The sequence below is a fragment of the Schistocerca serialis genome, chromosome 3, assembly GCF_023864345.2.
Source record: "Schistocerca serialis cubense isolate TAMUIC-IGC-003099 chromosome 3, iqSchSeri2.2, whole genome shotgun sequence".
Lineage (NCBI taxonomy): Eukaryota > Metazoa > Arthropoda > Insecta > Orthoptera > Acrididae > Schistocerca > Schistocerca serialis.
Window position 1 is genome coordinate 212,289,754 of NC_064640.1, and position 25,400 is coordinate 212,315,153.

At 40.7% G+C, this 25,400-nt stretch overlaps 1 protein-coding gene across 2 annotated transcripts in view; it reads right to left on the minus strand.

Annotated features, from left to right (window-relative positions):
- LOC126471570 (serine proteinase stubble-like) overlaps positions 1-25,400 on the minus strand; it is a 368,010-nt gene that overhangs the window by 160,575 nt on the left and 182,035 nt on the right. Inside the window, exon 1 of one of the 2 annotated variants that reach the window (XM_050099796.1) lies at positions 17,966-18,098. The exons of the other annotated variant lie outside the window; for it this stretch is intronic. Within the exon in view, the coding sequence (XP_049955753.1) occupies positions 17,966-17,978 (13 nt within the window). The 5' untranslated portion in view covers positions 17,979-18,098. Of the gene's footprint in view, positions 1-17,965; positions 18,099-25,400 lie in introns of those variants that run through there. 2 annotated transcript variants of the gene reach the window in all.

The window sequence follows — 25,400 nt, forward strand, 5'->3', positions numbered from 1 at the left end:
AGGGCCTGGTCATATAATGAAACGAAGATATAACAACAATTTACATGAGACAGCTAACAGTTGCCTTCAATTTGGTCTAAAAAAAGAATTACTGGTAAGCTCAGTCTGGTTTCTACATTCGACAATAGAGATGTATGACAGTGACGTATTTTCTTTGTTCAAATCGTTACTTAATTAGTTTCATGAAAATGATTAGACGCATTCCAGATCACCTTGTCCCCAGGAAACGCCAACCTTTAACGTCCAAACTACATTCACCTAAGCGTATTTAATATTTGATTTAACACGGAGTGCCTAATTTCCGAAGAAAGGCATTATTATTTCCTAATGCAAACGAAAACAGAGTTGGGAGGTCGTCCCTTGGAAATTCAAAATGCTGTGTCCTTAGCAGACAAATAAAAGCTTATAAAATAATAAAATCTCTCGGTAAAGAGGAAAAAATACTGTGGAATAATATCTCCGATGAAACGTCGTTAACCCAGTTCCGAAACTTGTGGACAGGGAACGAACTAAATATTGTAACTGCTCAATCAGATTTAAACGTACATCCAATCTCCTTGGAAAAACTGGAAAGTGCAACAGGTCTATGAAAAATGGAAAGTGCCCAGGACAAGACCAAATAAATTCGGAGCTTATTAGATACGCACACGAAAATCTTAAGGTTGGACTTCTAAACTTTATAAATCTATGGTGGAAGAGTGGTGTCGATGAAGAAGGCTGACAGACTCAGATATAGATTGATTTTTCTCTGTAAAGCAGATAATAGAAAAGCACAGAGAATTTAAAGTCCCGAAGTATACGGCTTTTGTGGATTATAAAAAGACCTCCGTCCAGATGGGGAGGTATAAGTTAATTTTTAATTAATTTATTTATTTATTTGCCCTGATCTCTCTTACATTTGACCTGTGTTTCACACAAACAGTACCTTTTTTTACATCACAGTTTCCTAAGAAATAGCAATTTTAATACTACAAAGAATATTTACACGATTTACGTGAATTGGCAATTTGAGTAAATAATGCTGACTATGAACTAATTAAGTTCATGCTAGCAGTATGTTATGGGAAATTTTAATAGAGTATGGCATTCCTCAGAGTTTTAAGGTCAATTCACAGTTCATATGCTGACAACAATATCAAGATACGCGACGGCTTAACCATTAGTACAGGAATGAGAAGAATCACACACGGAGTCAGCCAAGGGTGGCCTTTAGCAACCACTTTATTTAACAAATGTGTAAGTAACATTGTCAATAAACCCTCAAAGAAAATGGAAGATTCCTGCCCATAGAGACGTATGGTATTTAACTCACTCTTTCTGTAGTTGACCGGGTTATACTCGTGATACGGTAGGCATCCTACAACGAGCTGCATGGTCCCTAACCATATAACATACTGAAAGAAGTACATATATTCAGCTATCTGGGCAGTGATACATCTTACGCTTATGATATTGAACCTGCAAAGGAACTACAAAGGTTCATACACATGTCATGTACGAGTAAAAAAACACTCCTGAATAAAAGGAGACAATATTGAAATTCTATAATGCTATTCTTGTACATTTGCTGCTCTATGCCTCTGAAGTATGGACTTCAATGACAAAACATTTAAAAATAACTGAAGCGACAGAAATGAGACTTCTAGGATATAAATTAGAAGATCATAAGAGGAAGAGTAAGATAGGAGTGGAGCTCCATGTTATAGGAGTAACAGAAAAGATGCAGCAGTATAGAAAGGAACGATATTGCCATTTATCACGTATAGTTCAAACCCGCATACCGAGGCAATCTTATGACTACAGACCCAACGACGAAAGATTAGTACGACCACGAAGAAGATGGTGCCATCATCTTTAAATTGCTAGGTTTAGGAACAGGCAAAGATGTCTAACCCGAAAATGTATATAATAATAATGATGATGTTGATGATGAAAAGTAGTGAAATGGTGGTGAGAGTCAGAAATTGGCAGCAGTGGCTGCGGGGGTAGTCCAACACAAGTTTCTTCCTCCCGCTGGTGCTCCGGGCCAAAGTTAGTATCCGGAGCAACCGCTGGGGCGCAGCCACACCACTACTTTAATCTGTGTCATCTGTCACACTCGTATCTCCCGTAAGCCTCGTCAAGAATGAAGAAGGATTGACATTAGATCAAACGGTGCCGTGGAGGAGATCTTTAAGGAAAACGTATTTCCAAGGCTCGCGCGTAGTGCTCATTACCTCGTGTTATTGGTCCATATCAGAGATGCGCCCGAGAATGGGCGAGGTGCTGTCGTAAGCAGGACGAGAGAGCAAGAAGCAGGAAGCGAGCGTCCGGAGTAATTAAGGTGACTCGGGATGTGGAGCGCTGAAATAACGCCGTCGCCTCGTTACGGCCCAACACTACTATGTATGGCGAGTAATTTCGGACAGCCAGAAACGTCTCAAGCTATTCCTGTTTAAAACATGTAGTCTCCGTTAGGAGATAAACAGTTCCTAATGTAAATGTGTAGCGATGCAGATATATAATCTGTTGGAAAACATTTCTCCTATAGATATGCAACTCATCTCATGTAATAAAGAAATCTCTGAGTTCACCCAACCGATGCTGCTATACGCTAGATGCAGAGAAAATTATAGTGACGTTGACGTCTTTAAATCACGGTTGCTACAATTTCGTGTTAAGGCCCAGAAGAACTATTGCTTCACAATGAAGGTTGTCTCACATCTCCGAAGACGATTGTATCATGAGTAAGTGTGATGTTTCTCTACAAAAATCTGCAGATGTAAGTTAGGGGTAAAATAAGTAATTTATTTTGCGAATATTGCTCACATCACAACCAAATGATCATATAGAGCAGATCGTTTGGCCGAGCGGTTCTAGGCGCTTCAGTCTGGAGCCGGGCGACCGCTATGGTCGCAGGTTCGAATCCTGCCTCGGGCATGGATGTGTGTGATGTCCTTAGGTTAGTTAGGTTTAAGTAGTTGTAAGTTCTAGGGGACTGATGACCTGAGATGTTAAGTCCCATAGTGCTCTGAGCCATTTGAACCATCATACAGAATTCAGGAAACAAAATGAGGTTCTCGTTTCAAATAGATTTCGTGATTGTATGAGATATGGCATAATGTTTTGTCTACATAGGAATATGTTATAGAATGTCATATACGTTCAGTGTCAATCGTACAATTTCACTCCACCATTCACAGCAAAAATCCACAATACGCAGCTTCCGCTTCACGCGTCAGCAGGATGATGTATATAGTTTTGCAAAAGACTGGAATATTTTTTAAATGTCCTTATCAATCCTGGACTGTGTTATGGCTCAGTGGCATACGACTATTGCGTGTATGATTAATGATGAGTAGCAGTGTGGCGCTTGTCAGTGAATTTCAGTCTGCTTCAAAGTAGATATTATGTTCCATCAAGAGAAGACAAAGTGTTCGTCGAGTTTAGCGCCAGGCTGATACTTTACCTGAATTTTTGTAACAGGACTAGCCACACTTACTTTTCCGCCTAGCTACGATTTGCTATTTTCACTTTAACCTCTAAAATTTTCAGCGTACAAGTGAACTATATCACACCTTCAGAGTATCTGTTCATCCTCGTCCTTTGCCTGTGGATCTGTGTGTCCGTGAAGCACACAGTATCATGTTCTCCTGTGGTGCGGTACTAGAAGGCAAGTGGTCTCAGTGTATTAATTACGTCCATACTCTGTGTCTCATTGTAATGTGCGTGGCAGAGATCACTTTCCAATGTTTGGATGTTCACACCATTCTTAGAGTGGTAACAATAACAGATTATAGGTATTTGCTCGATTTGTTATCAGTGTAATGATATTTTCACAATCTGTACGAGTGAAGTATGTAGGAAATGTAGTAGCTTCCTAACTATCCTAGTTATTTCGTTGAAGATCCATTCTTGAAATTTTTGAAGTAGATTTTCTTTGGATTATTGGCAGTCTTGGTTTCACTATCAGACAATTATGCTATCACCACCAAAAATAAGTTAGTCATTATAAAAATAAAGAGGTTTTACATTATCTCTGCTATAAATAACATTAGAAGGGCTTACCAGTTGTATAAAAATGTTCACATAGAGGAAACAGATTTACGTTTCCCTCAGCTCAAGATTCTACTGGGTTCACTTTGTTACCATCTAAAACCCCGTAACTGCAACTCTGTGCTAAACGAAACTGAACAAAGTTTCTAGCTGTATGGCTTTTAAATCAACCCACAACAATCTTACTGATTACTAGTAGTACGACAAAATTTAAGATCAGCTCTTGACATAAATGATACAACGAGTTCTTTATTGCATTTAGTCTCTTTTGCATAATTGTCTTCATTTCATACAGGACGTCATGCCTTACACAAATGATAATCATTTTAGCATGATTTTTATTTTGTTCTACCACAGTACAGCCGTAACAAATAATTAGGAGGCCTATGGACTTCTTATCATTGTATGACTAATAACAGCAAGACTCCATAAATAGTGGATTCCAGTAGAAGATGAAATTATCGTTTGTACATACACATGCAGTTACGAGTTAACAGGTGTACAAACGCAGTTTGTTTGCTGTTGAGCGAGCGAGCCAGCTCGGCCTACCTTCGTGACAAACGCTCCCCGGCCTGTTTTTCTCGTAGGCTTCGAGCGAACACCAGTGACGTCACAGAAGGCTGCGCGGCTCTATAAGGACGGTAAGAGCAACCAAAAGACACACCGTACACTGCAGACATTCCCAAGCCGCCATCCCCGACGTAACTCCTCTTGCAATGTGCTGACGATATGTCCTATCTAGCAACTCATCATTCCCCTGACACCATTTATATGTTTTAGCCATTGTTTTTGTAACGTTTGGATGAAGAGCAGCTTTAGTCCGCGTCCGCTGTCAGCCCGCTCCCGATGTGCGGAACTGAAATAACAATAAAGAAAAAAAAGATGGTCACCACTTGAGGATGGCCGAGGAGTACTCGGCCGAAAGCTCGAGGATTTTAAACCAGTTGCACTGTCGGAAGCTCGAGGGAATTTTATGTATTAGAATTGTTGTGTGGGACATGGATAATGTTTCCCATTCGTGGTTATGTTTATTACTAGCTGATTACTTTATTTGGGCCTCATTTCAGCCATTGGGATTTGAAGCCACTGCATGCCGTTGCCAGTGATGTCATCGGACGTGAAAGGAGATGAGGAGTTTGGTTTGCGTTGCGGTTGTGTTACCGAGGGAATCGTTCCGTTTTTTTGCATATGCGGTTTGTCAGGATGGAAAAAGTTAATGTCGATAGCTGAATTGGGACATGAATTGGCATTCTTTCGGATATGAGTCCAGTGCTTTACCAGAGTGTATTTCCCGCATTACTGCCTCCTTGCTGCATACGAATTACACTGAGATCGTAGAGTAGAAGTTAGTGCAACAGAATGCAGTGTTTTCATCAATAAAACAGATTAGCGATTTTCAATTTCATGTGCCAATTTTTCAGTATATTTCACAGTTTGTGGAACTTGATTTTCCTAACATTATGTATGTTATCTAACATACGATGAAATAATTGGGAACAGTATATTTGTTCTTCATTTGTGAACTGAAGGAATGAAATTCATTTACTCCCAGTGAGATGCCACATAGCATAACAGTGAGCAAAGTAATTTGAATAGGTAACGAATGCTGTAGAAGGACTAACAGAAACTTTCCTTGCTACACGACTACAGATTGTTTGCAAATTATTGCATCTTTTTCATCCGACTTTTAACGTTCTTTAGGTAAACAAAACTTCTGTGAATAATCTAAATATACGGGATGTAGTTCTATGTCAAATAACTGTTCATTGCCACAACGGACGAAAACAAAACGCTATTCGAAGGTAATGAGGAAAATGTAGAAAATGGAAAGGGGAAATGACATACCTGGTACTATTGTGGGTATGACGCTCTGAAGTCCGCTGACTCTTGTTTGTTTTCTTACCTCCTATGTCGTCCAAAACCGAGAGTAAAGCGTTCTTAACGTTAATTAAATTTGCATCTAACCGAATTCAGGCAGCGTTGAAAGTAAAAGGAAGCCTCCACTCACTAAGGCAGCGGTTCTAACGAGGCAAGGAAGTGCACATCGTGCTCTTAATGAAAGTCAAATACACCCACAGAAATAAGAAGTAAAGAAGAAAGAAGAATAAAGATTATGGCTCACCCATCCGTCGACAACAAGTCATTAGCAACAGAGCACAAGCTCATGCTGTACAAGGATCATGAACAGCTTCGGAATTCTTCTTAATCGATTTAAGAAACCACGGATAATCTATATCTGGATGGCCGGACGGAGATTTAATCCAATAAGTTAATCACTACAACCCCTCACTCGATCACACGCATCCTAAGCGTTACACGTTACAAGAACGTCATCCATTTTTAATCTTGTTGACTTTTACTGTTCTGACGATAAGAAACAGCATAAAGTTCTTTATCATTAAGAAAATTATTACAAAGACATGAGTTAAGGAGGACAGGAGTGAAATCAATTGGCCTTAATACAAGAGGGTTGCAACTTCCTACGTTAACACGTGAAGCTGTAACATTCCAGGAAAATGAATGCCACTCTTCACGTAACAACTTAATATCAGAATAAAGTTAACTTTCTGGTTGTTTCTGGACGATTCTGAATGTCGTAGTGGTGTATTCTATTATACAGCTTATGTTACTCACACGCACTCTCTTGTCGCCATTAAAGTACAGTCGATATCGAACTCATTACTGCGTCAGATCATTATTGGCAAAAGAAAAATATTAAATCCGTCGTTATATTCTTGAGGAAAACACCCACTATTTTAAATGTATGCTGCCACACAAAACCAAAGTATGATGATACACTCCAAGATCAGATTCTGTGTAGCATTCTCGAATATATTTTTATCCAAAAATACAGGAAAAATATAGCTCTTTGAAATAAAATTGAGCGTAAATGGGATTTATGTTGCTATCAACTCAGTGAGATGGGTGGAGTGACGTTTCCGTAGTCATTCAGTTATCAGTGACACTTACGGTCCTAATAAAAATAGAATGAAAACTGATGCTATAAAAGTTTTTAACACTGAAGTGGAAAGCTCTGAAAATCATTCTGCTGAATTAGCCTTCTTCCTTCACCTTCGGAAAAGACTACGTATCATAAAAATAAGAGCATAAAATATGAAATACGTAAAAATACAGAACCATTATTGAACTAGTATTGCTGTTTGTATAGTTATCATCAAATTAAGGACTTGAAAACGATGTATCGGAATCACAAAGCGTTCAGTATAAATTATATGTTTATAATGATTATTAATAGTAAATGGAAAAAAACACTATGTTCTGCACAATTATATTTATTTGGTCGCCAATGGGCTTTCGTCTTCTTAGACCATTTTCAGATCACAGTTGAATGTTGCAAACGCAGATAAAAATGATGTGTGACTTACACAGATATTACTAGTACGGAAGACACGAAAATGACTTAGAGTGCTTACGTAGGAAAACATTACATTTTTGTCACATAGTAATACATTAAATAGAAAGGGGAACTAAAGTTTTTATGTGGAGGTAGATTTAACTAATGAAAATTAAGATAAATTTACAATTTGAATCTAGTATTTGTAACAAGAAGTTCATTTAACAAATGGGAGAAAGGAAACTGAGTCTGGTCATTTAGTACGTAAACTGGTATTCTGTCTCACGTATTTCTTGATTTCCAGCAGGGTCATTATTGTGGTTTTCATAACAGAGTGCAAGACTTCACATTCTGCATTACATGAAAGTTGATCAGCAAAGGCAGAATGTTCCTTCAACCATTGCTGATCTACTTTTAAAGGAAAACCATTCATATGACGTCGTATCCTTTTTCTCCCTTTGTTAAATTAGGTTCTCGTTACAAATACTAAATTCGAATTGTAAATTCATCTTATTTCTTATAAATTGTTAAATGTATCTCCACGTAATACCTTTGTTTCCCCCTATTTTTAGTTAATGCAGTTAATTCTATGTGATAAAAAATGCAATGTTTTTCTGTGTAAACACTCTAAGTCGTTTTTGTATCTTTTGTACAAGTAATATCTATGCAAGTCATACATTACCCTTATCTGAGTTTGCGACTGTCAGTTGTCAAATGAAGATGGTCTTAGGAGCCAAACCCTTATCGCGATTAAATAAATATCATTTTGTAGATCATTAGGAAGCGTTTTTATTTGATATTAGTACCATGGTCTGCCAAGGACTGACGGAAAATTCAGTTGATGTTATAACGATTATTTCTGAATTCCCTCGTAGTATACCAGAACTAGAAGTGGACTCCACACAAAGTTCCCTCTATAACTCCTAGGAGTCCGTAAATGGAGTTTGCAGACAGCCTGTATACAAAGCAGTTGGTGGTGCATCTAGATTTAAAAAGTAAAAATAGAGATAGCTAGTGTTTAGCGTCCCTTGCACACCTTCTGCAAGTTCAAGAAGGAGAGGAAATCTAACGCATTATTTTGAAATGAAAATCCTGAAATTTGTTTTAATCTGTTCTGAGAAACCCCGGAAAACCGACATCAGGATGGAGGTACGGGGATATGAATCCTGCTTATCCTGAGTGAGCGACCAGTTAACCGCTGCAACAACTCGCTCGGTTCCCTAGGCTCTGAAAATATTTCTGTAGTCAAACGATTGCGCTAGACAGCTTCATTAAGATTTGGAGAACAAGACAGCGATTGAATCTTAGAGGATCCTCGCAAATTCTGCTCATATGGATAATTGTCTGCAGGTCACTCCCAGAAACAGTTTTAATGTTTCAGGAAATTTCATTTTACTAAAAGTCCAATACTGTATGACTGCAAAAACACTACGGATAAGTTGACATTTCAGGAGGATTTATTGTTGGTTTTTCTTTTATTTGTTCGCTGAGGATGTTCCAGTTGATGTTCTAAATCTCAGGAAAGTTAGCGGAGGCGGACAATCTGTTACGTCAACCACTTATGATGAATGAATTGTTAGCGGTTGTCCGAAGAGATACGCTTGCATTATGACTAAACCTGAATCGCTGTGGTTCTCAACAGACACTGATCTGTGTGGAATTAAGGTCATATAACCCTTTACTCGTTACAGCTGAAAGTGAGGAGAACGCGTTGTTCTTCTTTTTCATTGACTGCAATCATTTTCAGTTTCTCGTCATTTACGACGGCTAGTCTACTGATATTCGCGTCCAAACGATTTGTGTTTCTTGCAGGTGATGCCATTTTAGATTACAAAATTTTCGTATTACTCGTATGAACGGTAGAAGAAAACAACTAATTCCTTTGCCACATGGTAGAGATCGAATTCTGGTATTGCAGTTCGGAATAGAGGTTTTCCGTGTGCAGAAAAAGTGTACAAAACCGATCTAAGACTTAAATCATCAGAGTCCTACACATTTGTAACATTTTAGCCCATTGTAGTGAAGCAATAACTTTCTGTTTGGAACCGAGATAAGCAATCGATGCTGACTTATGACTGAAAGTGCTCAATAAAACAGTTGGAGTACCAAGGGTCAGTGATAATACGACTAAAACGAAAGACGCACAGTCAGCTGAGGCACACCGCCAAACTGACAAAAAATCAGAGAAAGGCAATAAAAATATGGATTTTTAAAGTCTAACGTATCGTAACAGCACTGTTCTGCAGTTTTCTGGAGTTACTGCTGCGACTGGGAAACCTTACTGTGAAAGCAGGACGAGTGGGAGCAGTATTTTGAAGGATTCATTTGTTGTCAATAATTATGTCATCCGATTCTGTGTGGGGAATAACAGCAGCAATAAGTATACTTCAACAAAAGTGCTCCATTATGGTACAGGTAACGGAAAACACATTTCTCGTAAAATAAATTCTGCTCTTTACTCGGCTATTACGTTAAAATATGAGATGAATATTTCAGGCTCCAACTCATGATCTGGGTTACATCAGCATATTCTTTTAAACATCTGTAATATTATACAGTGAGCTATATGACTAAATAATTGCAATATTAATATAACAACAAGCAGAAAATCTGTTCTGTGACCATTCCTTTTCCTCAAGTTGTGACAGTCGCAAGTAACAGAGCGCCAATATTACAACAAATAAAGTGTGAAGCGGCCAGAGACTTTTTTTTTTGTTTACTTGTTTATACAAACCCACGGCTTTGCATAATATTCTGAGTCGGGTTTAGGGTAGGCATCCATACCAATATGATGCCAGTTCTAATATTTCTATAAACATCAGACTGTATCGTACCGAAATTTGAACAGTTTCTGAACTCATTTGCCGTCGTCTGTCAGCAGAAAAATGTCTTAATCGAGTCATTTCCAGTAGCATGTGCAGCCTCGCCGCTAGAACAGCACGTCATCAGTACTACGGATGTTCCAGATTCTAGACTGCGCTCCAGATTCCCTTGCTTTGCTGCGCTCTACCCTCTTTTCAGTTATTTGCATCTCCTAGTCTGTAAAATTCTGAACGCTAGAAACGAACAGTTGCAGCTGTCGTGAGGCCTACACGTTCTCGGCAGCAACTGGTAGGATGGCAGCCAATCGTTAAAGGAAATATCACAAGCACCAAAATAGGTAGCAATTTGGAACAATGCCGAGCGAGAGTGGCCCTGCGTTTCTCTAAATCAAATAGTAAAAGTACCACTAATCTTAGATACGATGGTTCATGTTGGACGTGAGGTGCCACTGAAAGCGCCTCCAGAAGAAAACAGTTAAGGTAGTAGTTCCGAATACAGTAAAATGCTACTTCACACTATCTGTAATAAGCGGTACAGAGCCTTACTTACTTGTGGAGGAGCTTTCAACGATGACTTTGTATCCTGAAACCCCTCTAGGACGCTACGAACACTAAAATCATTCATACCAGAAAGCCAACAAAATTCGTTTGATATTCTTATGTGGTACTGAATGCTTAATTGTGGTTAAGACACCACTCTCTGTATAGGTTTATATGCGAAAATAAATATGACATAAATGGATTCCTCTACCACTTCGTGCTAGAATAATTACATATATAAGTGTGAAAACCATGAAGATTGAGTTTCTTACTACTGTTACTTTGGTAACATTTAGTAAAATGTTGCGTCAAGAAAGACACAATTGCGAAACAGAACGAAAGCTGCACACTTCGTAATCAATAAAATACGCTCTTAAGGATTAGAATTTTTACAAACTAGTGACACTGTGGGAGATTACCGGACGAAAAGCTGTTTAATGAGTTTACACGTCGCCATAGGTGGCATACGACAACGTAGCTACGTGTGATAACGGCGTCAGCGATCTCCCATGACAGAGGCACCGAGGTTTGAATGACACGTGTAAAAGTCGCTACCCGCAGTGAAATCCAATCATCCACGTGCACCTGCGGTTCTCTCTGAACAGCAGAAACCTGCTCGACTGAGCAAATAGATGACGTAGCCTCTACAACTTGTAGCTAACATAGTGGATCAAAACGAAACTGGACTTAGAGGGACTCGCGCTGAACAGTTTCAGATTTGAACTAGAGGTCGGAGGTGGCTGGTTTTGGCTCGGCGCAGCACTGGGAATTGCGATGACGCTAGTTTATTTCTCATATTACGTAGAAACACGGCAGCTGCTTGAAGAACTCATGGAATTACAACTTGATTTTAAATCACATACAGGAACAAGAAAAGTATGTACATCTGAGGAATAACATTGACGCTGTGCGTGATTATGTTTCTGAAATTTTTCGATGTGACTACTACAACACTGATATGCATTAAAACGTAACGAGATGTCTGAAAGAGCATGAATATGGTCACTTCTGAAGTGTGCTGATGATAAAAGTTCCATTGAATCGTAAAGAAAAGTGTAACACCTATACACTCGCATTGTAACGATTACTGTAGACCTAGTTAAGTAAACCATGGGCTTGCAAGCAACGATGCTAATGGGAAAAAGGTTATAAAAGTAGACAACTAGCTGTAAACCGATTCCTGCTCTAAAAACAACAACAGAGAATTTTATGTGATGCTACTATAAGTAGCCGACAACTACAGATACTGACAAACACGTTTTCAAAGACGTATTACTTTTTAAAGAAAAATCACCTGTAGGAAAAGTACCGCTTATAGCTCGCATATGCTTTGTGTCCAGACACGTTTTAGGTTAGTGGAGAACTTGCGCTGTTCTGTTATGGATAACAATGAGCAACCGACGTCAATATATTTTCATGTATGAAAGGGTGCTGAGAATGGAGGACCCGGTCATACATCTCGGTGGACTATTATTGCAAAAAATGGCGCTATTCATAAACAGCTCTGACTGTACTGTCATGCAGACTATCCTATAAAACAGAAACGGTGATATAATACCTGTGTTATTATTATCGTTTAAACTGTTGCTAGACAACATGCGATTGCAACCGAATTGACTACGTCGTTTTATGAAATCTTTAGTTCTCAGCTATGTGTTTTAAATACACCAATATAAACCTCATTCATTCACAAACTGCGACTTAGACCATAAGAAAGTTACAGTAACAACATGCCTTACGCATTATGGTAATTACGCACTTCACAAATAGGTATACAGATAAAACAAATGCTGTTTAACTGTCCACTGAAGGAACTGTAATTCACAGCAATCTTCGTGAGTGGGTGAACAACAACGAACAGATTCTTGAGATTTCCCCAGCCCACTGAATGCTTGATAATGTTTCGGGGGTGCATCTGGCCGTGTTATATGGCTCTCCTGAATATGTCTGGCAGGTTCGTGGTTGCAAACGTAGATCGATTGCACTCCCGAAACGTTATCAAGTAGCAATGAACTTTAAGTGTTGACAATACTTAGCCAAACCTCTGACTGAGAAATTGTGTTAATTTACCTAGCGGAGGGAAATACAGATTGCTTTGCAAGCGGAGCATTAAGGCGAGGAGAGAGTAGGGTAACTTCTTTCAGTACCATATTCGACGAGTGGCAAGCAATCCTACGCGAACAAACGGAGTTCTTATGTTCGTATTTCGCTGGGTTCAGTGTAATTCCACTCAATGCCTGTGAACCAGGAGTTGACAACAGCATCCGGTAGAAGTCTACCACGAGAACGGATCAACAGAAAAACGGTTATCACACCATATAGTCATAGTATACATTACCCATAATTTATTGCGCTTTCTGAACAATCAAGACACAAATAACTATTTTTATTGTGTGGCACATGCTTATAACGGACCAAAAAATACGTTGTGGAATAATAACACGAAAACCTCTACCACAGGTAACGGCATCTATGGTATGAGAAAGAAATATTTTCTGCTCTAATATTTAGCTAAGCAATAAAACAATACGTAAAATTCAATTCTGGAACATCTTTAAAACAGAAGAAATAAGGCACAGCCATCATTTAGTTACACCAATATGTTTTGAGGAGAGATGACGGAATGTATACAAACTGCTTACCTAGGGCATACATTAACGCCAAAACGTGAAAAGATTTGTTAGTAACATTTTGCACTAAAAGATTTTCGTTTTTCGGGAGAGTAAAATTTGTCAGGCTTTTGCGTAAATCCAGCAATCACAGCCGTGGCATGGACAAGGAAGAAGGAGCTGGAAGTTTGGCTGTCCCACTACGCTTCATAACTGAGACGTGTCTATCGCTCGTTGTGCAGCGTCGGAGCTTTTGCATTCTGCTCAGACTAATAGGCTAGGATTTGGGGCACACGCCAGACAGGCCGTGGTTGAAGGAAGTAACCCTTGCCCGTTTACTACAGCACTGTGCCGATTCTTCATTTCCTCGTCAAATAAATCAAAGAGACACAACAAAGCACCTATAAACGTAGACTTTGTGCAGGCAAATGGCTTCCACATATTACTATATCGTGCGAAAAGTTTCCGGAATTCACGATAGCGATTCGTCGGAGCATGTTACGGTCGACCTTGCAATCTGTCATTCAGCGAGTGGAGAAAAAAAAAAAAAAAAAAAAAAAAAAATTGTCTTCAAACAAAATGTTTCCCAGACAAAGAAAGGAAGACTCACATTAAATAAACAACGTGTTACTGTCTGACAATGACATGTCTAAGAGTCGGTCATTTACTGCAGATTTCTGCAGGGTAGCTCAAATCTCACTCCTGTCACCTTCGTACGTTTCCCATGGGTTCCGGAAAACATTCCTGGCAAACGCCTTGATTGTTGCATCGAGACACTGGCTATATTTCCTGCCTTCGTCGTCAGAAGTGAAAGATCTCTTCATAACACAGCTACACTTCTGGCAATGTAAAAAGCACCCGTTTGTGTTTTGCTTGCCTTCCCGTACGAGGGCGGGCTGGAAAGTAATGCCTCCGACTTTTTTTGCGTGAAAACTCTTAAACCTTTTTAAATAAAACAAACTTTATTAACGTTCTACATCTTTATTCTTCATGTCTACATATTTATTTCTCAACATACTCAGCCTGGCCACGGACTCTTTGCTCCAAATGAAAAACCCGTTAGTCGATGCCGTCACTGTAGCATGTTCGACTTCATTGTCGGAGCTATAGCCTCACCTCTGCTTGCACCACTTCATTACCATGAAAATGAAGTCCTCTAAGGTGTTCTTTAAGTTTTGGAAGCACATAAAAATCGGACGGGACTAAGTCGGCACTGTATAGAGGATTATCAATGACAGTGAGTCCAAGTCGTCGGGTTGCTGCAGATGTTGCAGCGCTCGTGTGTGGTCTGACGTTACCATGCTAAAGATAGAGGGTGGACACCGTTTCTCGTGCGCCAGCATAGTTACGTTACACACCGCCACGTTATGCGCTACAATTTGGAGCCCTTTACAGTCAGAGTGTTGCAAATTGCGTCAGCGAAGTGAGAAAGTCGTTCGAGTAATATGAATGACATTTTATATCTCATCCGTTATTGAGACTGGAATAAAAAATTCGGAGGTATTACTTTTCAGCACGCCCTCGTAGATAAGAAGATGACAGCCTTTGAGTCATTCGTACGATACAGGAGAAATGTAGTAAGTCAACAAAGGAAATTGTTGACAAAACCTAATGTAGTCCAAACTACAACACTGTTTGTGTCTCGCACCCACACCAAATACAGAGTGTAATGGGCATAAGTGCGGATATTTCTGTTGGTGACTGAGGATGGTGTGGTGAATAATATTATATCAGTATTTATCTCTTTTTCCTGCCAATAATTGCAGCTATTACAAATCATATCCTTTCAGGTTGGGTAGTACGTCCGGGTACATGTAGCAAGAGCAAGCCTTTAGTGTTTATTTCCCCCTGGGCAGCAGCTCAACTGTTGGAAGTGTGGATGTGTGGACGCAAAACAGTTAGTCTGTACGGACAGGCGTTGTTCACTTCGTGGCTGAGGCACGGCCATGCAGAAAGCATCAGGTCGTAAAGTTTGTGACGTGTCTGTGGGAAGACTGTTCAACACAGAGAAAAAAACAACCAACACACTTATGTGGGTACATATTAAGATATTACATATAATATATTAACTCTCATTCCCGTTACACCTTATATAACTCTGGGGGGATAGTGAACATACACAAAGAGGGGCAGCATACATGGTCAGAGATTTGTTTGGTACACGAGAGAGTGTCACAGAGGTGCTAAAAAGACTCAAATAGCAGACACTTGAAGATAGATGACAACTATCTCACAGAAGCATGCTTAAAAAGTTTTAAAAAAATGGTTCAAATTGCTCTGAGCGTTATGGGACTTAACATCTGAGGTCATCACTCCCCTAGAACTTAGAACTACTTAAACCTAACTAACCTAAGGACAACACACACATCCACGCCCGAGGCAGGATTCGAACCTGCGACCGTAGCGGTCACGCAGTTGCCGACTGAAGCGCCTAGAACCGCACAGCCACACCGGCCGGCGGATAAAGGTTCGAATCCTGCCTCGGGCATAGATGTGTGTGATGTCCTTAGATCAGTTAGGTTTAAGCAGTTTCTTGTTAAGATTGTGGTCTTAAATTAGTCCTGCAAACTCTCCACCGAGCGTGGGGCTGGCACACTGGATTGGCATTTGAGAGGACGACAGTTCAAACCCCGTCCAGCCACCCAGAATTAGGTTCTTCTTGATTTCCCTAAATCGCTTAAGGGGGGGTAGAAAGTCAGACTGGCTGACTTGGAGCAGGAGAGGCATCACAGAACATTTTAATTTCCAGTGTCTATAATTTTACAAATAAACTCATAATACTTTGTCAGCATCACCAGGAAGGATTCAGGATTCACATTCATTGCAGTGGAAGTTCGAAAACACAACAAAATAAATTTTTTTACGTGTGAAATTTCACCATTTTTTTCACTTACTATGGCTGCATATGTTGCTATAGGTACACTTTTCTTCATAAGTTAGAGAGATTCTTCGATGATTTTTGCACATCATACATACCATACTTACAGGTGTATGAAACTCTAGAATTTATTTAATTTATGAAAAAACGAATGAACTGTTATATTTTAAACTTCATGTTTAGGAAAAACACAAATTTTATAGTTAATTACCTCAATTTTTACCACAGTTTTTAATATATTTCGAAAATTTTAGAGTTTCATACACCTTTAAGTATGGTTTGTACGCTGTGCACAATTCATCGCAGAATCTCTCCTACTTATGAAGAAAAGTGTACCTATAGCAACAAATACTGCCATTAGTAAGTGAAAAAAATGATGAAATTTCACATGTAAAAAAATTATTTCGTTATGTTTTCGAGCTTCCACTGCTATGTGTGTGAATTCTGAATCCTTCCTGGTCATGCTGACAAAGTTTTATGAATTTTTTTGTAAAAGTATAGACAGTGGAAATTAAAATGTCCTGTGGTGCCTCTCCTGCTCCAAGTCGGTCCGTTTGACGTCCTACCCCCTTAAAGCAAATGCTGGGATAGTTCCTTTGAAATGACACGGCCGATTTCCTTCCCCATCTTTCCCTAATCCGTTTTTTTATGTACTGGCTTTCGGGATGCGACCATACAGCCGTATCAATAGTGGAATCTCAAGTACGACAATGTAAGGGCAATAGAATACACAGTCTCCGAGCTGAGAAAACTTCCAACCAGGCCGGGAATCGAATCCGGGCCTCTTCGGATAGCAATCCGCCGTGCGCAACGCGCAGCTGCCCAGGCGGACAGTAATCCGGGCTTGTGCCTCGTCTCTAACGGCCTGGTCGTCTGTGGGATGTTGAACAGTAATCTTCCTTGAAACTTCCTGGCAGATTAAAACTGTATGCCGGACCGAGACTCGAACTCGGGACCTATGCCTTCGCGGGCAAGTGCTGTACCAAGTAAGCTACCCAAGCACGACTCACGCCCCCTCCTCACAGCTTTACTTCTGCCAGTACCTCGTCTCCTACCTTCCAAACTTTACAGAAGCTCTCCTGCGACCCTTGCAGAACTAGCACTCCTGAAAGAAAGGATATTGCGGAGACATGGCTTAGCCACAGCCTGGGGGATGTTTCCAGAATGAAGATTTTCACTCTGCAGCGGAGTGTGCGCCGATATGAAACTTCCTGGCAGATTAAATCTGTGTGCCGGACCGAGACTCGAACTCGGGACCTTTGCCTTTCGCGAGCAAGTGCTCTACCAAGTGAGTTACTGAAGCACGACTCACGCCCCCTCCTCACAGCTTTACTTCTGCCAGTACCTCGTCTGCTACCTTCCAAACTTTACAGAAGCTCTCCTGCGACCCTTGCAGAACTAGCACTCCTGAAAGAAAGGATATTGCGGAGACATGGCTTAGCCACAGCCTGGGGGATGTTTCCAGAATGAAGATTTTCACTCTGCAGCGGAGTGTGCGCCGATATGAAACTTCCTGGCAGATTAAAACTGTGTGCCGGACCGAGACTCGAACTCGGGACCTTTGCCTTTCGCGGGCAAGTGCTCTACCAAGTGAGCTACCCAAGCACGACTCACGCCCCGTCCTTTGCAAACTCGCATTTAAAGGATAGTTCAGGTGGTGGGCCAGGAGTGTCCCTTTCCGGTGCGTCTGTCGGGAAGAACAGAAATAGCTCTGACTACTACTCACTCTTGCCGAGCATGTCGGCGAGGCCGTCCTGGAAGCCGCGCGGGTCGTCCGCAGTGACGGCCTGCGAGGAGGAGGCATTGCCGGCGCGGCTCCAGAGCGCGCGCACCAGCAGCTCCTCCTGCTGCCGCCTGCTCAGCCCGGCGAACGACGTCGCCGCCGCCGCCGACGCCGACGCGCGCCCCTCGTCCTCCGGCTCCGCGAAGTTGACGGGCTCGGAATCCTCGACGCTGAGGCTGCGGCCGCCGTCGCCGGCGGACGTGACGACGCCGTTGGCGTCGCCGTCCATCTCCCGGCGGAGGCTGTTCCCGGAGGCGGCGTCCGGGAAGCGCAGGCCGGAGGCGGCCGTGGCGGCGGCGAGCAGCGCCAGCAGAGGGAGCGCGGCGCGGCGGGTCTGCGGCATGGCTGCGGCCTAGCGCGACATTGCGGCGCACGGCGCGCCACTGACTTTCGTCCGCGCCAAGTGGGACAGTGGGGATGCGCGCGTGGAGGGGCGGGTTTCCTTTCGTCTGGCCGCGCACTTTCTTCTTCTTCCTCCTCTTCTGCCGCTGCCGCTGCCGCTGAGGCTGCATGCCTCTCGGTCGTTTCGCTCCCCGAGCGGCGGATCATTCGTGACGTTTGGTAAAACGACCTATCCTTGGCTTCGGATTCATTATGCTCGAGGCCACGTCAGTTGAGCGTCAGTGATAAGTGAAACTTTTAACAGCATGATATGCTTATAGACCAATTTTACTGTAAGAATACATTCTTTTCTCAAAATATTTTATAAAACCAAAATTGTTTTTAAAACTGTAGCACTTCTTGTGCGTCGGCGCGTATCGTACCTTTTAAGAGGATACTGTCCTCGTGTCAATCAATTTACACGTCCCACATAGAAGTCTGCAGTAAATATATGAGATGTGTAGGATAATCGAATGCAGTCGAATTAAGTTGGGTGATGCTGAGGGAATTAGATTAGGAAATGAGACACTTAGGAGTTTTTCTATTTCGGGAGCAAAATAACTGATGATGGTCGAAGTAGAGAGGATATAAAATGTAGACTGGCAATGGCAAGGAAAGCGTTTCTGAAGAAGAGAAATTTGTTAACATCGAGTATTGATTTTAGTGTTAGGAAGTCGTTTCTGAAAGTATTTGTATGGAGTGTAGCCATGTATGGAAGTGAAACGTGGACGATAAATAGTTTAGACAAGAATAGAATAGAAGCTTTCGAAATGTGGTGCTACAGAAGAATGCTGAAGATTAGATGGGTAGGTCACATAACTAATGAGGAGGTATTGAATAGAATTGGGGAGAAGAGGAGTTTGTGGCACAACTTGACTAGAAGAAGGGATCGGTTGGTCGGACATGTTCTGAGGCATCGAGGGATCACCAGTTTAGTACTGGAGGGCAGCGTGGAGGGTAAAAATCGTAGAGGGAGACCAAGAGATGAGTACACTAATCAGATTCAGAAGGGTGTAGGCTGCAGTAGGTACTGGGAGATGAAGAAGCTTCCACAGGATAGAGTAGCATGGAGAGCTGCATCAAACCAGTCTCAGGACTGAAGACCACAACAACAACAACAGGGTATTATTGAGTGGATGTCTGGCTGACGAATTTGAGAATGTGTGAGGGATGAAGTTTTATATGACAGGAGTCTTCGTCATTTATGTAAAATGTTTTACAAAATCAAAATTGTTTTTAAAACGTAGCAGTTCTTGTGCGTCGGCGCGTATCGTTCCTTGTAAGAGGATACTGTCCTCGTGTCAATCAATTTACACGTCCCACGTAGAAGTCTGGAGTAAAGATATGGGATGTGTGTGTGTGTGTGTGTGACTGGCGGTCAACGGCTCGATGAAACCATTCCTAGGCATTCACCGTCAGTCACATTCGGTGATGGTACTAACAAATCTCTCATCTATCCTATCTTCTTTTTATATTCTTCTTAAAAACAACAAAATTTTATTTATATTTCAACCTCAAATTATTGTTATTTTGAATCATTCTTTGTAAATTTTGTAGATAAAACAAAAGGAAAGAAAACTGTAAAAAGATGAAAAACGAAAATTGTAAAATGTACGACCTGTTTTAAACATCAGGTAACAGGTCTATAATTTGGCAATAAATAAATAATAAATGTGTAGGGTTTCATTGAGTGGATGTCTGGCTGACGAATTTGAGAATGTGTGAGGGATGAAGTTTCATATGACAGGAGTGTTCGTCATTTATGTAAAATGTTTTATAAAATAAAAATTGTTTTTAAAACGTAGCAGTTCTTGTGCGTCGGCGCGTATCGTTCCTTTTAAGAGGATACTGTCCTCGTGTCAATCAATTTACACGTCCCAAGTATAAGTCTGGACTAAAGATATTATGGGATGTGTAGGGTTTTATTCAGTAGATGTCTCGCTGACGGATTTGGGAGTGTGTGAGGGATGAGGTTCTATATGACAGGTGTCTTCGTCAGTTATGTAAAAGAACGTACCACTTTAGTGAAACGAAAACATTAAGTCAAACCAGGCGTCTAAACATGAATCTACTCACGGTATTAAAGAAGTCTTACTTATTATGATAATTACTATCGAGTTCGTGTCATCTGCACACAACATTATTCCCTCTCTGTGTCGACCGAGTGTGACGTTCGACAACTTGAGTTTTTCGAACGCGCTCAGTGATACTGCCAAAGGTCCTATCTGCAGTGTCTGAGACACATTGTCCGCCCCCGGTAGCTGGGTCCGGCACGGTAACTAAGCGTGTTCGGTCAGAGGGTTAGCTACCCACTGTAATAAAAAAACTGAGTTGATGGATCAACAACGAACTGAAACGGGTGTCGTGCGACGTCCGCCCCGAGCAGATGCAACGAACGAAAACGATCAAAATGAGATTAAAAAAAAAAAAGTAGTGAACGCGACAGAATGTCAATCCTGAGGCCCGGGTTCGATTCCCGACTGAGTCGGAGATTTTCTCCGCTCAGGGCCTACGTGTTGTGTTGTCCTTGATCCCCATCGACGCACAAGTCGCCGATGTGGCGTCAAATCGGAAGACTTGCACCCGGCGAACGGTCTACCGGACGGGAGGCCCTAGTCACATGACATTTACATTTGAGACGCTCTTTTATGTAATTTTTATTTTGTTACGATATTTAATTACGGGTTTAAGAGTAACACGCATCATGTTCGTAGAACGTTACTTGTTAAATGTCGCACTTAGTGGACGCACAGTAGGAATCATGTGTGCAGATGACACGAATTCGATAGTAATTATTACGCAAGTAATTTTGTTTTAATAGCTGAAGTGAATTCATGCTTATGCGTTTTCGTTTTCATCCCTCAACCACCCACATAGCGCTTTACGTATCCCATAATACCCTTACCCATGGCAATCTACATCAACTTATCACTTCATTCTTCTGTGTCTAAATATTTTCAAATGTTCAAATGTGTGTGAAATCTTATGGGACTTAACTGCTAAGGTCACTACTTAACCTAAATTATCATAAGGACAAACACACACACCTATGCCCGAGGGAGGACTCGAACCTCGGCCGGGACCAGCCGCACAGTCCATGACTGCACCGCCTATGACCGCTCGGCTAATCCCGCGCGGCTAAATATTTTAATCAACTAACAAATGAGTCTTTTACCTTTTAACCGCCGCAACTCATCATATATATTTGCGAAAATATTCAGTTTTCTTAACATCATGTAAAGAGATCGTATATGCTTTGCATTTTTAATATCATTTGACTGAAGAGCGGGAGCCCACCCTCATCCGTGTGGGGCAAAGGGATGAAATAACAATTTGTTTTTAGTCATCAGTCTTCTGACTGTTTTGATGCAGCCCGCCACGAATTATTCTCCTGGACCAACCTTTTCATTTCAGGGTAGCACTTGCAACCCAAATTATTTGCTGCATGTGTTCCAATGTCTGTCTTCGCTACAGTTTTTACCCTCTGCAACAATCTCTAGTATCATGAAAGTTATTCCGTGACGTCTTAACAGATGTCCTACCATCCTGTCCCTTCTTCTTGTCAGTGTTTTCCATACAATTTCTTCGCTGATTTTGCTAAGAACCTCCTCATTCCTTACCTGACCAGTCCACCTAATTTTCAACACTCTTCTGTAGCAGCATATCAAAATTAATCTGTTCTCTTGTGTTCCGGTTTTCCCATAATCCATGTCCCACTGTCATATAATGCTGTGCTCCAAACGCACATTCCCAGAAATTTCTTCCTCAAATTAAGACCCATGTTTGATACCGTCAGACTTCTACTGGCCAGTGCTAATGTTCTTTTTATGTCCTCCTTGCTCCGCATACCTCAAGAGCTATGAGCATTTGTTCATCCTCGCTACTGCGAACCATGTCCGTTCTACTGAACAAGTGCTCATAGCACTTAAGGTATGCACTTTAGAACCCATGTTTATTGGGCGTTTTTTTCGTGTTTTGGTCAATACTACATTCTCCCAAAATATGGAAACCACAGAGCTTCCAGTAGAAGGGATGTGTTACACAGCATCGAGAATGAACAAGTGCTCATAGTTCTTAAGGTTTTGCATTTTAGAGCCCATTTTTACTGGACTTTTATTTCTTTTTTTGGTGTAAGGAACCTATTCCAAAATTTTTAAAACGTGATTCTGAAACACCCTATATACATGGAATGTGTAAATATGGTTGACACGACGACAGTGTCCTCTCAAGAGTAAAGGTATGCAGTGATGGACTTCACAGTGAAGTGAGAAGAGCTACAATTTTAAAAATAATGCTGTTTTTATGAAATATTTCAAGAACAGAAAGTAATCATAAGAGAAACCTTTTAAAAATTCAAATTGCGCTGCTGTATAGGCGCCAGATTTCGATGGCGCAGAAACTCATAGCGTTGAAGACAATTTTTAGAAACTGAAATTATGTATTTATCCTGACAAGATAAGGACCATCAGCCCATATCTTATATCCAGTCAGGCATTACACACAATTTCCGTTACATTCATCACTACAGGAATGTTAAAAGATGTTTTACAACTAATATAGGATCTAATCTTTAGAAACAATTAGAAGAGAAGTAGAAGCAGTTGTAGCAATGTTGTTCTTGCTGTTGTGGTCCTCCGTCTGAAGTCTAGTTTCATGAAGCTCTATCCTGCGGAAGTCTCTTCGCCTCTGCGTAACTGATGCAACCTACTTTCATTTGAACCTGCTTACAGCATTCTTTCCTTGGTCTCCCTCGACGATTTTGAACCCTCCATTACCAAACTGACAATTCCTTGATGCCTCACGTTGTGTCCTATCAACCGATTCCTTCCGTTAGTCAAGTTGTGTCATTAATTTCTTTTTTCTCCAATTCTATTCAGCATCTCCCCCTGAGTTACTCTATTTATCCATGTAATCTTTAGTATTCTTCTGTAGCACCACATTTTAAAAGCTTCTATTTTGTTCCTGTCTGAACTACTTATTAACGATAACGATGCAATTCCACACAAGGCTACACTCGAGCCAAATGCCTTCAGAAAAGCCATCCTTATACATAAATTTATATTAGATGATAACAAATTCCTATTTTTCAGGAATGCTGCTCTAGCTATAGCCAGTCTGCTTTTTATATCCTCTGCTTGGGACATCGTCAGTTATTTTACTGCCCAACATCAAAACTCATGAGCTACGTTTAGTGTCTCATTTCGTAATCTAATTCCTTCAACATCACTTGATTTAATTCGAATACATGCCATTATCCTTGTGTTGGTTTCGTTGATTTTCATCTTACAGCCTCTTTTCAAGACACTATTCATTTCGTTCAGCTGCTCTTCTAAGTCCTACAGTCAATCAGGGTAACATTTTACTAGTCAGGGTATCTTTGTACCACTTACCACTTTTATTTCAAGTGGCTGATGCTCCACCTACTTGCATTATTTTGTGCTAAAAGCAACAGTTTTATTATCTCTGTGGTTTCTACTTAGTATTTCAACTGCCTTTCAAACTTCCAACAAGGTCTTAGGCTTGTGATTATCCTTTGCTTGCGTTAGCTGTGATTTAAGTTGAACAATTCCAGGTCGATACAAATATCTTGATATTTCCATGTAAATCTGCGATACTGAACTAATACAGTTTGTTTTTACTCCTTATTAACACCTGATATCATTCTGGCACGATCTAAACTTACCCAGAGCATTAGATTTACGAGAAAGTATTTGTTTTTTTAAAGACTTATCTAAGGTTATCCAGACCGACAGTGTAACTTTTTGCCAGCAAAAAAATTAAAATTGAAATTTTACTCTAATAGGGCATAGTTAGCATACAGTACTACTTTTATAAGCACTCAGTAACTATAGATGTCAAATGTTACAACGTCGGTTGCGATGTATAATTTCAAAAAATGGTAAAAAGTGGTATACAGTTACCCGATTGACTGTATGCCTTGTCTGACAGAATTAGAGCGTCATCAACAAACCTCAGCTTGTTTTATCTTTTTCTCTTCCTTCTCCCTTCGTGATTTTAATGCTGTCCGCGTAAAAGACGATTTGTATAGTAGGGTCTCACACTAAGAATTTGTGTGACTGGAAATACAGTAGTTGCAAGTTCACAAGAAATACTTGTTAAACTTTACACAGTAACGTACGAATGCTGATGGCGCTTCGTGATACTATCATCAGAGTTTCAATTATATGCATGATCAGATCTTACAATACACAATCACGGAAGATAGAAAACGGTTATAACTTCCGCAAATGAGCAGCTAGCCACTGAGATCATCGATGCCACAAGGGATGCAGTGGAAAAGGGAAAACAATATAGTTATAGACTTGTCATGGCATTAAGTTCCAGAGACAACTTCTAGGGAATTTTCAGCATTTACATTCGATTTAGCATAGTGTAAGAGAAGGTAGTTGTTAGAGAGTTGGCAGTTTCTCCCACGAAATGCACTTCCTCCATTAGAAAGTACGTGTGTTACGCTACATTACTCTTATTAGAACACGAGACGCTAATAATCTCCATTATGAGTGCCTTAAATTCTCAAATATAAGACACACGCTTCGAACACATTGACATCCAGGACAGCGGATACATGATGGTATGTCGTTAAGCTTGCACGCCTCAAACAGTACCAGATGATGGCCAGTCTCTGAAGCGAGTTAGGCAGATTCCATTCTCATTCAGACATATGGTAATCTGGCATAATTTCCGCCCCAAATCCCCGAGTCACAAATGTAAATGAAATGACACTATGGTAATACATTTAGGAAACCTCCTTACATAGTCATCTACGTCTTTACTTCGCAAGCCACCCTACGATGTCTGGTGTAGAGTACTTCTAGTACCTCAGTCATTTCCTCCTTACTCCTATTTTTTTAGTAACTGTTTTTAGAACTTTTCCTTTCTTTACAATTGGTGTTTAGTGTCTCATTAAATCTAGATCATTACAAATGGAGAACTAGCTCAGTAACTGGAAGATACATGTCACTTCGATGAAATCTAA